At 39.7% G+C, this 13,301-nt stretch overlaps 1 protein-coding gene across 1 annotated transcript in view; it reads left to right on the top strand.

Annotated features, from left to right (window-relative positions):
* LOC116467487 (guanylate cyclase soluble subunit beta-2-like) overlaps positions 1-13,301 on the top strand; it is a gene marked incomplete at its 3' end in the record, with an annotated part of 57,701 nt that overhangs the window by 39,819 nt on the left and 4,581 nt on the right. Inside the window, 6 exon segments of the mRNA XM_058438167.1 lie at positions 256-472; positions 3,852-4,098; positions 4,100-4,140; positions 4,143-4,169; positions 7,770-7,918; positions 8,510-8,656. Of these exon segments, the coding sequence (XP_058294150.1) occupies positions 256-472; positions 3,852-4,098; positions 4,100-4,140; positions 4,143-4,169; positions 7,770-7,918; positions 8,510-8,656 (828 nt within the window).

Below are 13,301 nucleotides of genomic sequence, written 5' to 3'. Positions count from 1 at the left end.
GAGCTGTAACCTCATTTCTCTTTAGTCAGAAATAAGCCTGTCAGCACTCTTGTACTATTCTTTTCTCTTCAGACATTAGCACAGATTTGATTGTTTCAAAAAAATTTATTACTTCCATGACGTTGATTCCATTACTGACCCCCTTTCCCGATAGTGAGCCACAGAACATGGCTAGAATGTTATTTCCAAGGGGAAGTTTATGGGGAGAGGGTTTGCTTTCTATTCCTCAGTCTTATATCTGTCCTCTGTGGATAGCTACAGGTGAAGCAAGCCGGAGTGAACATTCAGAAGTACGTACCAGGACTCCAAACCCAGAAGATTCAACTGGATGAGTATTTCTCCATCATTCATCCTCAAGTTACCTTCAACATTTTCAGCATCCGCAAATTTATCAACAGTCAATTTGTCCTGAAGACACGAAGAGAAATGATGCCTGTAGCATGGCAAAGTCAGACCACACTCAGACTTCGAGGTAATCACTCACTCCTTTCCTGTTGTTCCCCGCCTGTTTGAGAGATTGATCAGAAAGGGAAGAGGCAAAGTTTTCCAATTTCCTAAAAAGTGGGATAGGGGCTACGTTGAGAATATGTTTTCTTTTTTCTGACATTTCCACTTGACTTGATCTGTAAAGAATATATTTTATTTCCTCAACTATCTCTGGTTTAGACATAAACTATATATGTAATATAGTTACATACATAATTATAAAAGTATATACATTATGTAATTATAAAATTCTGATATGTTACCAAAATTTTCAGAATGCATAAGGTACTATTGGTATTAAATTGATGTCTGTATTTTATGTATCAACATGATCATCTAACTCACTATTAGTAGGGCCCACATTTTGTTTTTAATTGTAGTAAAATTTACATAACAAAATTCACCATTTTAATAATTTTTAAATGTACAGTTCATTGGTATTAAGCACATTCACATGTTGTACGTTGTACCTTCACTACCATCCATTTCCAGAACTTTTTTATATTGTGCAAAACTGAAACTCTGCCTATTAAACAGTAACTCATTTGTCCTTCCTCAATTCCCTGGTAACCAGCATTCTACCTTCTGTTCCTATGAATTTGACAAGTCTTGATACCTCACATAAGTGGAATAATACAGTACCTGTTCTTTTGTGACTGGCCTATTTCGATTAGCATAATGTCTTTAAAGTTCATCCATATTGTAGCATGTGTCAGAATTTCCTGCCTTTTTAAGGCTGAGTAATATTCCATTGTATGAATATACAACATTTTCTGTATCCATTCACCCATCAGTGGACACTTGGATTTCTTCCACCACTTTGCTATTGCAAATAATACTACTACAAATGTTGGTGTACAAATGTCTCTTTGAGTCCCTGCCATCATTTATTTGGAATATATATTCAGAAGTGGCATTGCTAGATTATATGGTAATTCTATTTTTAATTTATTAAAATTAGGAACTTCCATACTGATTTTCATAGTGGCTGCTCTATGTTACATTCCTATCATGGACATCAATGGACAAGTGTTCCAATTTCTCCACATCCTCATGAACACTTATTATCTGCTTTTTAAAAAACAGTAGCCATCTTAATGGGTGTGAAGTGGTATCTCATTGTGGTTTTGATTTGTATTTCTCTAATGATTAGTGATATTGAGCATCTTTTCATGTGCTTAATGGCCATTACTTATTCTTCAGAAAAATGTCTATTCAAGTCTTCTGTCCATTTTTAATTGGGTTGTTTGCTTTTGCAGTTGAGTTGTAGGAATTTCTTGTACATTCTGAATGTTAACCTCTTATCAGATATATAATCTGCAAATATATTCTGTGTGTTACCTTTTCACTGTTGGTTGTGTCCTTTGATGCACAAAAGATTTTAATTTTGATGAAATCCAATTTATCTATTTTCTCTTTTGTTGCCAGTGATTTTGGTGCCACATCCAAGAAATTGTTGCCAAATCTGATGTTGTGAAACTTTTCTTCTATGTTTTCTTTTAAGAGTTTATGTTTTAGCTCTTACATTTAGGTCTTTGATTCATTTTGAGCAAATTTTTGTATATGCCATGAAAGGGCACACATTTTGAGCTATCTTTCTATTAGAGGGATGTTTAGTTATTCCAGGGATAAGCACAGGCAGAGCTGGGGGGATGTCCGAGGGGAGAATGACATGTTCTGGGAACCCGAGTGAGGTGTAGAGTGGAGTGATGGGAGAGGAGGCTGGCAAGATGAAGACTTGAACTCTATCATGCAGCTGGAAACATGTTGAAGTGTCTGCCATGATCAGATTTGATGTTTAGAATGATCACTCTGGAGGTGTGTGAAGGATGGGTCCAAGTGTAGAGAAAATGGATCCTGGGAGGCCAGACAGAGGCTGCTTCTAGAATGCAGGGAAGAAACTCTAAGGTGCTAAACTCTGGCAGTGGCACTGGGGTGGCAATTGGAGGATAGACTCACAAGATAATTAAGGCAGGACTTGGTGACTGGATGTAGGGGGTGGAAGAGAATCGTTAGGATAATTATTAGCTTCCTTGATTGGGTAACTGGGTGATGAAGGTGCAATTAACTGAAAAAAAGACATAATGTAATGTCCTTGAGGCAGGGATTTTTGTCAGTTTGAGTCACTGCTGTATCCTCAATGCTTAAAACGGTGTGCCTAGCTCATCATAGGGACTAACCACATATGTAATGAAAGAACTAATAGAAAGAGAAGATTTGTGTAGGGGATTGAAGATGAGTTCAGTGCAGATATCCATGAACAGATACCTCATAGGGAGCACAGAAGAAAAAGAAACACTATTCATGGAGGTATTAATTGTCACAATCATCCTAGAGGGTACTTTGGCAATATGTATCAAAAGCCTTAAAAATGAGCATATTCTTTGTCTAAGTAACCCGTGTCTGAGAATATATCTTTTTAACAAACTAACTAGCCATGATTATACACAAAGACTGCCTCAAGCTTATTCATCACAATGTTGTTTATACAATGATAAACTAGATATAATATAATCAATACTAGCTTATTATTTAATAAAATACAGTATGAGCAAGGTAACCAGCAAAAATTAAGATGCATATCTATATTTACTATGAAAGAATATGTTATATATTTTAAGTGAAAAATTCAGATTATGAAAAGAAGATGCCATGTAATCCCTCTTTTTTTGTAAAACAAAGATATACTACAAAATATTAACAGTAATTTTCCATGTGGTATGATTATGGGTGATGTTTACTATTTTCTTTCACTTTTTTTGTTTTCCGCAGTGAATGTGTACTGCTTTTACAATAACATAACAAACATATCTATTTTTAAAGAAATACACATATTGAGTTCAGGAAGCAAGGTTTCTCTGGAAATTCAGACTCAGTCAGCATGGTGTAGGATGCAGTTGTGTGATGCTAAATGAGACTACCAAGACAGAACCCTCAGGAACACTAACGTTTAAGGAATGAGATTAAAATAATGTAAATAAAAAATTCAAAGAATTAGGGGACATCTCAGAGAGAAAGCAGTGTCAGAGAAGTCCTAGGAAGTGAGATTTCAGGAAGAAGGGTCTGGTTAACAGCATCAAACAGCAGAAAGGCTGAGTAAAGAAAAGGCCAAGAAACTTGTGTTGGCATCAGTAGCATGGAGGCCATTGATAGATGGTAGCCACTTCAATGTAGGCAATGGCCAGAGCTGCTAGGGAAAGAGGGGAGATGAGTAAGTTCTCACAGACCTTGGGTAAAAGAGAAAGAGCGTGACTGTGCAGTGGCTAGAAGCACACAGTGTGGGAGATGATTGGTTGTCCAGCCAGCTCGTCTCAGTCCCTACTGGTGACATACTCTATTGTTGCATTTCTCTCCATGACAGCAAGGCCAGATGATCTGGATGGAGTCCATACGGTGCATGGTGTACCTGTGTTCTCCGAAGCTCCGCAGCCTGCAAGAGCTGGAAGAACTCAATATGCATCTTTCTGACATCGCCCCCCATGACATCACCAGGGATCTCACCCTCCTGAACCAGCAGCGGCTGGCTGAGATAGAGCTGTCCAACCAGCTGGAAAGGAAGAAGGAGGAGCTACGGGTCCTCTCCAAGCACTTGGCCATTGAAAAGAAGAAAACAGACCTTGCTTTATGCCATGCTGCCCAAACACGTGGCCAACCAGCTAAGGAGGGCAAAAAGGTGGCTGCAGGTAAGGCACTCTCTCCTGCACAGGGTCCTCTGAGCAGACGGTGGTATGTCTTAGTGGTCAGAGCCACAGGCTTTGAAGCCAGACGGAAGTGGTTTTGAATTCTGGCTCTGTCACTTGTAAGTGACATGATCTTGGGGTAACTACTCCACCTGCACGTTCTTAGGTTTGTTCTCTCTACATTGATAATAATAATAATAAAAGTAATACAGGAGTGAAACATGAATTATATAAAAATGGTTGTCAACCACACACACATTAAATTCTCTAAGAATTTAAGGATGTGTCCTGAGACTGGCCTCATTACTCAGTGACAATGGGTAGGGTTCTTAACTATAACTAGAAATACTACACTTGCACACCAGTTAAATCACAGGGTTCCTCTGAGGACCATTCTGGGACAGTATACTATTTATGGAGGCAGGGATGCCGTGTTTACCCTGAACTCACTTTCCATTTGTCATGGGATTGTGTTCATTCACCAGACATGCCTGGCGAACTTACTCTGTGCCAGGGTGCTGCTCCAGATCTGGGGACACAGAGGAGTTTACAGCCTTGTGAGTTTGATAGATATATGCAGAAGAAATTAATGGGGGTGGAAATGACCAAAGGAAAAGAAACTAATTTGCATTAAGGAGCAATTATTGTGCCAGGATCCATGTTAGACATCTTACATGTGCTGTTTCATTAAATTTTCTCAACATTTCTATGAGAGAGGTGTTGTCCATACCATATTGCTGAGCAAATTGACATTCAGTGCAGCTGTTAAATGAAAGAGCTGGAGACTAACTGTGTTAAGGCCATCTAACTCCAAAATCCATACTCTTTCCATCACATAAGGTGCTACGGCAACATGGGGACAGGCAAATTAATAATAAATAGATGTCAGGAGATAAGGAGATAGGGGGGTGGGTTGGAGTTGTGGAGGCACCTCTCAAAAGTGTGTGACACTGGAGTTGGGCCTTGGGGCTGAATTTCAGCAAGCAAAGAGGAAAAAGGCATTTCCAGAGAATGGGCTAGTAAGAGCAAAGTTAAGGCAATGTGCAAATAAATACCATGGGGCATGTTCCCAGAGCATGGGGTATGTGGAAAAGTGGGGTCTGGTGACACTGAGTGGGTAGGGTGGGGTTCAGGTGATGCAGTGATGAATCTGGACTATTAAGGAAAAGGAAATTGTCTTTTATTTTGTAGGCAGTGAGAATTCATTGAAGTTTCTTCTCTTATTATGGAAGCGACATTATGAGTTTTATAAATCTGATTTTGGCTGCAGTGTAGTGAATGCGTGAGGTGGGGCTGAAAGCCCATAAGGGCACAGCTGATTGATGGTAGAGGCCTGAACTAGGGCAGCCTGAGGAAGAATCAGCAGGATTTCCTCACTGACTAGATGGGGAAGGTAAGACAGAGGAGGCAGGCATGGGTCTGAGGCTTCTTGCATGGAAAAATGGGATGCTTTATCCTAAGACAGGGCCAGAAAGAAGAGCAGGGTTGGGAGAGAATGATAAGGTCCATTTTAGAACCATTGAGCTGGAGATGTCTGTGGGATACTCCACATAGCCTGATCGTGGTAGGAATCTTAGTGAGAGCTCATAGGAACATTGTGGCATGGAGCTATACATCTGGCAGTTATTGCAGTGTGGGCGGGGTTAATCATAGACTCTGTGAATGGTGGATAAGATCACCTAGAGGACAGGAAGTGAGAAGAGTTCCTCTTTAGGGAACTTTTAAGAAGGTTGAGAAGCCAAGGAAAGATATAAAACAAGGAGATCAGAAAGATAGGAGGAATATGAAGAGAGGACGATAGGCCAGAAGCCAAGGAGAAGGGAAAGTTCCACAAAGGGGAAATTACCATCAGAGGCTTAACTAACTAAGAAGGCACCCGGCTGTGTTCAAGGAGTCATTGATTCACTCACTCAATGTTTATTGAGCATTTACTATGTGCCAGGCCCTGCTTTAGGTGCTTGGGATATGGCAGAGATCTAAACTGACAGTCTCCTGTCTCATAGAGTTTTGTATTCTAATGGGGAGGTAGACAATAACCAAATAAACCATTCCATATAAAATATGAGGCCGGGCGTGGTGGCTCACGCCTGTAATCCCAGCACTTTGGGAGGCTGGGTGGGCAGATTGCTTCAGCTCAGGAGTTCGAGACCAGCCTGGACAACATGGTGAAACCCTGTCTCTACTAAAAATACAAAAAATTAGCCAGGCATGGCGGCATGTGCCTGTAGTCCCAGCTACTCGGGAGGCTGAGGCAAGAGAAATGCTTGAACCCAAGAGGTGGAGGTTGCAGTGAGCCGAGATCGTGCCACTGCACTCCAGCCTGGGTGACAGAGCAAGACTCTTGTCTCAAAAAATATATATATATGTGTATATATATTTACATATACACACACATATAGATGCATATATGTATATGTGTATATATATTTACATATATACACATTTATATACATATATACACATATATGTGTATATATTGTGTGTATATATTTACATATATACATTTAAATATATATATTTACATATATACATTTAAATATATATATTTACATATATACACAATATATACACATATGTGTGCATATATATGTAAATATATATGCACACATATATATACACATACCTCTATATACACATATATATGTGTGTATATATATGTACATATATATATAATGTCACATGTGTATGGAGTGGGTGGAAGGCAATCGAGCTAAGAGGTTAGCCAGTCTAGGGGCTATTTTATACAGGGTGGTCAAGAGAGTTCTCACTGAGTTGGTTACATTTGAAATGTGAGTAACAGGCCCTGTAGATATTTGAGAAAAGTGTCAGGCAGAGGAAACACCTGTTTTTTTTAGGTGTAGAAGCCCGAAGGCAGGAGGCACTTGGCATGCTGGAGAAAGCCCATGAGGCCAGTGTGGCCAGAGTGGAGGAAGCCGGAGGGACATAGGGTCAGAGAGGTGGCAGGGACAGAGGTGGGGGGTCCTCTCTGTAGGCCATGGTCAGGACTTTGGGTTGCATTCTAAGTGTGATGGAAGTCATGAAAGATTTGAGATCAAAGAATGGGAGATCTGACTTAAACAGGGCATCTGGCTGCTATGTGGAAGTTAGCATGAATGGGGGCCAAGGTGGAATCAGGGGCATGATTTAGGAGCAAGTGTTCAGGACAAGGTAGCTTCCCTGCCATACAAAGACGGGGACCCTCCACTTCACAGTGACCAGTCTCTGTCAGCCCTGTCCCCAGGTCTCCTGTAGCTCAGGCTCTGCTTGGCCCACTTGCTAGGGGCCCTTTCTGTCCTCTCACAGCACTGGTTGCATCTTACTAGAAGCATTTGTTCACTTTTATGTCTCCTTCATTAGACTGGGGGCTCCTTGGGGGCGAGGGCCTGGTCTGCTTGCCCCCGTGATATGATTCTCCTAGTAGGACTAGCTTGCAGTGGGCACTCAGTAAACGTGTGCTGGGTGATGTTGGATGGGGAATGGCATCCAGCTCCTTTTCCCACAAGGCACAGGCAGGTTTGATTCTGACAGGGCCTCTTAATCCAGAATTCATGGACTTATTAATCGATCTCCTTGTTTCTCACTGATACCTGGTTTCTGTTGTAGGAGAATTTAAAAGCTGCATGATTCTTTTCAGCGATGTAGTGACATTTACTAACATCTGTACTGCCTGTGAACCTATACAAATAGTGAACATGCTGAACTCCATGTACTCCAAGTTTGACAGATTAACCAGTGTGCACGCGGTCTATAAAGTAAGTGTCTGTGCAGTGTGGGGTGTTTCACGGTGTGCTCACGCAGGGCGAGTGCTTGATTCTAAGTCTCCCTTTGCCTCTGTCTGCATTGGTCTGGGGTTTGGTGTGCACGAGTGTGGGGTCAGAATAAAAGCTGAAAGGGAATTGGAAGTATTTTAGGAATTCTAGTTTTTAGAAATTCTTTTTAGAATGCTCAGTGCTAAGATGGCACTCTGGTGTCCTTGAGGGTCACCTAGATGTCAGATGTTTTCCTAGAGCATAGTTCTCCTACTCCTAAATTCAGCAGAAAATAGAACCCAAACAATGTGTTATCTCATATATACCATCACATAACTACTCCAGGAGCTTCCACTTCTCTGGGATTTGTTTCCACCAAAAGCAAGAAATGCCTTTTGGCTCTCTCATGGTTGTTTCCTGAGTCCTTTTCCTTCTCACCTCCTCCCTCATGCCCCTCATACCCTTAGCAAAGAATCAATCACCAGCTTTAGTATAGTCCCTTTGTCAATATATGCAAAATGAAAAAAAAGTGTAGTGACATGTTTAGTGCATGAAGGAATCCCTCTGAATACCTATTTTTTTTTTCTCTGATAGGTAGAAACAATAGGAGATGCTTATATGGTGGTAGGAGGTGTACCAGTGCCTATTGGAAGCCATGCTCAAAGAGTGGCTAATTTTGCCTTGGGGATGAGAATTTCTGCAAAGGAAGTGATGAATCCTGTTACTGGAGAATCTATCCAGGTAGAGAGCAACTGAGTACTTGGCTTAATGCCAAACATCTCACACACGAAAGTAGAATTCTGCTTATGTGCTTAGGTGATTACTGGGTAAGTTGCCGTCATTAAAATGGGTAATGTATCCTAGCCCTTTTCTTCTCTTGCATATGTCCCTAATAGAGATATTCCTAAGGCTACTATAGTCTCAACTTTTCTCAAATTTCAGAGGAGGCTGCGGTGCTCAAGGTTTTCCTACGATTGACTGCAAGCTTCCTTTGTTGGTAATTTAGGACAGTGCTGAGCAGTTCTTCCTATTTACCTAGCAGGGCTCAATCCATCTTAAAAACCAGCTCATTTATAATTCCTGCTTTTTTGTTCAAGCATTTCAACAAGTGGTTCAGGTTTAGTGAGCAGCCAACTTTTCCTGCTTAGGAAATTGTGTCTCCAGCATGCCATCTGACAGGTTCAGAACTCAGGCTGAGGTGTGAAGCTGCCTGCAGTCAGCAGGCCAGGCACCATGATGCCGTAAGATATGTGCACACGTACCCTAAAACTTAAAGTATAATAATAATAAAATTAAAAAAAAAGATATTCAGAATGGCTTTCCTTCCACCACGTGGCCACTAGCGAGACATCTGCTCACCTTTCTCACAGAAAAGTACGCTTCCAAGTCTGGGAGTTTGTTCACACTCTAAAAGTTGAACAGTTTTGGAGATGAAAAATGAATGTCCTCCTCTGCTGGCTCAGCAGATCCTAATGCTCCTCGGATGGCTGAGAGCGGTGTCTCTCTGCCTTTGATTTCTAGATCCTTCCTCTGCTAATATCAGTCAGAAATTCAAAATAAACTAGCCAATTCAAAATAAACAAAGCCAACTATAAGATGGAATATGATTTTTCCACATTATAACCTTTTTACAGGAGATTCTGAAAATGTGCTGCACTCACTCTGACCGTGGTGAGTTACAAGCTGAGAAACAGTGCAGATCATGGCTACAGCATCTACTGTAGTCTTCTAAGTAAAAGCTGGCCTTAGATAGTCACAAGAACAAGACAGCTGCCATAATGGCTCATTGTAAACACAGTGTGCATCAGTGGAATAAAAATCCAATGTAATAAATAAAAAATCAGGATGAGAGGTAATGAGGGAAGAGATATAAGAAGGTTAGATAAGAGATAAATGTTTCAGTTAAAGGACGCTTGTGTAAGTCACTGGTGAAAAAATAAAAATAAAAATGGAAAGCGTAGTGTGCGTGTGCGTGTGTGTGTGTGTGTGCGTGTGTGCATGTGTGTATGAAAGGGTCATAGCGCCAGAGATGAAAATAATGCTACACCAATAAGAATGAGATTAGACAATGAATTCTGGGAAACTCTCAAGGTGGATTTACCAAGAAAAAAATAGGAAAGGATGTTAGCAATTCCAAGGTAAGACTACGGACATAATTGGGAGCATCATTAAATATCCACCAGAAACAGCATACCACATGGGTTTATTCAAGGATGTAGGGGGACGAACTGGAAACACTTTCTCTCTTAACAGAATTGTGCAATTATTTTGCACTGAGATATTCTATTATTTTATTCATATAGCTTTAATATACATTTACTGAGATCCATCCATGTATGAGACAGTATTACTCAGTGCTTTGAAGGGTTCAGAGAATCCTCTTTTCCTAGAGGAAGTTACAATTTTATTTCAAGGAGAAGAAAATCTAGCAAGTAAAAACAACAAGCAATCTGATTAGGTTGTAGAAAGCTGTAAGAGACTGTTGTTCCCATGCTAGCAGTTGTTTTTTTTTTTTTTTTTCCCCACCAGAAAGCAAAGGAATAAAAATAAACTAAATTCCAGGAAGTGACAAACCCTTTCAAAGAGAAGTCACCCATAATTGCATTCAATCTTGGCAGGGCAGCAGCAGAAGTAATCCACCAGAGGTGAGGGTAGGGATAAGGCTGTCTAAATTTTAGTGGATTTTTAATGGTCACGGGGCTGAAACAACAGGTTAGAATGCCAAAGAGTCCCAGCCACAGAGTCTGTACTCATCTACCAACTCTTCCTCATGGGCCAAGTGCAGGGGATTAGTCAGCCAAAAACTAGGACAGGAGAGGAGAGCTGAGAGAACTCCCGAGTCCCTGAGGTGTTTGGGGCCTTTCCCAAATGCAAAGCAGTGGCCCATTAAAGGCTAATGTTAGAGTAAGAGAACTGAGAGAAATCCAGCTGAAGTACTCTTCGTCTTCACCAAGTACACTATGATGACCTTTTGAAGTATGAGGGCAAGGAGGAGTGGCAGAGAAAATTTTCCCAAGGTGCAGAGAGCCAGGGTGGGACTGAAGAGCAAAGAGACTTCTGAAAATCTCACTATTGGGCTGTAATGCAGAAGGAGATCTCCTACAATTCCAAAAGCTGTGGATTGGCTGTACAGTATTCAAGGTCCTCAGAGCCTTGCTGGTGCTCAGATTCTAAGCTCTGCTGTACTGAAAGTTCTGATTCAGCCTTCATAATATTTGAAACCAGTGGTGCATGGAATCTACCAATATTTCTAGAAAAGCCCTGACCCAACTCAAATATGGATTAGATTTACTTACTGCCCATTCCAGCAGCCTAATTCTGTAGGGATGTAACATTTTCTGGAGGATAAATATTATCTACTTCAGTCTCTACTGTATTTTCACACACAATATGGGTCATTCAATTAGATAATGAAAAATATGAGATGCAAGAAAAACAAGAAAATGGTAATGTAGTGGACAGCCAATAGAGAAAATAGTCAATAGAAGCAGGTCCAGAAATAGCCTAGATGTTGGAATTATCAGATAGAATCTTTAAAATAAGTCTGATAAATATTTTAAAGGGTCTATAATAAAAGGGGCAAAACAAGTGTGAAGATATGGGAAATACATACATACTGTCTATATTTACATCTGTATCTATATCTAACAGAAAACTATGATATCAGAAATCAGAAATAAAGAATTAATTTTATGGGCTTAACAAAGACTAGACACAATAGAGAAAAAAATCAGGGAATTTGAAGACAGAGAAATAGAAATCATCCAAACTGAAATGCAAAGAAGAAAACAGGGTAAAAAAGGGGAAAAAGACACTCTATATCTGTAGAACAATATCAAATGGACTCCCATATATGTAACTGAAATGCTAGAATGAGAACAGAGTGAGAATGGGCAAGAAGAAATATTTGAAAAGATAAGAGTTGAGAATTTTTCAACATGAAGGATATCAATGCAGACATCCAGAGCTCAGCAAACCCAAGCAGAATAAATACAAAGGCAACCACTTCCAGTTAAAGCATACCAAAAACCCTACCCAGTGCACTAAGCAAGAAGAAGAAATATAAGACATTAAGTTTGGAAATGAATGAAGAAATAAAATTATCATTATTCACAGAACAAATAATGGTGCACCTAGAAAATCTTATACAAACTACAGGAAACCACAAGATCTAATAAATGAGTTTAGCAAGGTCATAGCATAAGTAGAGGAAAATTAATTAAATTTTTATATGCTAAGGACAAAAAATTGAAAATGAAATAAAAAGAGAATAAAATTAAATTTCTAGGAATAAATCTAACAAAAGATATACATGACCTCTATGCTTAAAACTGTAAGATATTGCTTAGGGAAATTAAAGAAGACCTAATTAAATGGAGAGATATACCGTATTCATTGGAAAACTCAATATATTTAAGCTGTCCATTTTCCCCAAATTGATGTATAGATTCAGTAGAATACCAATCAAAATCCCTGCAGGCTTCTTAGAAAATATTCACAAGCTGATTTTAAAATTTATATGGAAATGTAAAGAATCTAGACTAACCCAAACACTCTTAGAAAATAACAAAATTGGAGGATGTACACACTAATTTTAAGACTTATTCTAAAGCAATAGTAAAAAAAATACAGAGTGAGATTGGGAGAAGAATAGACAAAGAGACCACTGAAGCAGCACAGAGTGTCCAGACATAGACTCCATGTTTAGTCCATTGATTTTTGACAAAGGCACCAAACAACTGAGTGGGGAAGGCAACCTCTTTTTAAAAAATGATTCTGTTACCATTGAATATCATATAGAAAGAAAAAATGTACCTCAGTTCTACCTTACCCCATATACAAAAAAATCATTTGATATATATCACAAATCTAAACATAAAATCTGAATCATAAAACTTCTTGATGGAAATAAAGAATAGCATCATGACTTTGGGGTAAACAATGATTTTTTTTTTTTTTAGATAGGACACAAAAAGCACTGACCATGAAGGGAAAAAAGTGATAAACTTCATTGTTACGGGCTGAATTGTGTCCTGCCCAAAATTCTTGTTTTGAAACTCTAGTACTCAGAACATGACTGTCTTTGGAGCTAGAGCCTTTACTGAGTAAAATGAGGCCTTAAGAGTGAGCCCTCATCCAATGTGCCTGATGTCCTTATAAGAAGATGAAATTTGGACATAAAGAGACACTAAGAATGCATGTGCGCAGAGGAAGGACCGTGTGAGGACACAGCAAAAAGGTCAACATCTACAAGCCAAGCAGAGAGGCCTCAGGAGAAACCAACCCTGCCCACAGCTTGATCTTGGCCTTCCAGGCTCCAGAATTGTGAGAAATAATTTCCATTGTTTAAGCTACATAGCCTGTGGTATTTTGCTATGGCAGCCTA

Source organism: Hylobates moloch, unplaced genomic scaffold (genome assembly GCF_009828535.3).
Source record: "Hylobates moloch isolate HMO894 unplaced genomic scaffold, HMol_V3 SCAFFOLD_4, whole genome shotgun sequence".
Lineage (NCBI taxonomy): Eukaryota > Metazoa > Chordata > Mammalia > Primates > Hylobatidae > Hylobates > Hylobates moloch.
The sequence above is the reverse complement of the archived record's forward strand: the minus strand, read 5'-3'. Positions and strand labels throughout refer to the sequence as shown.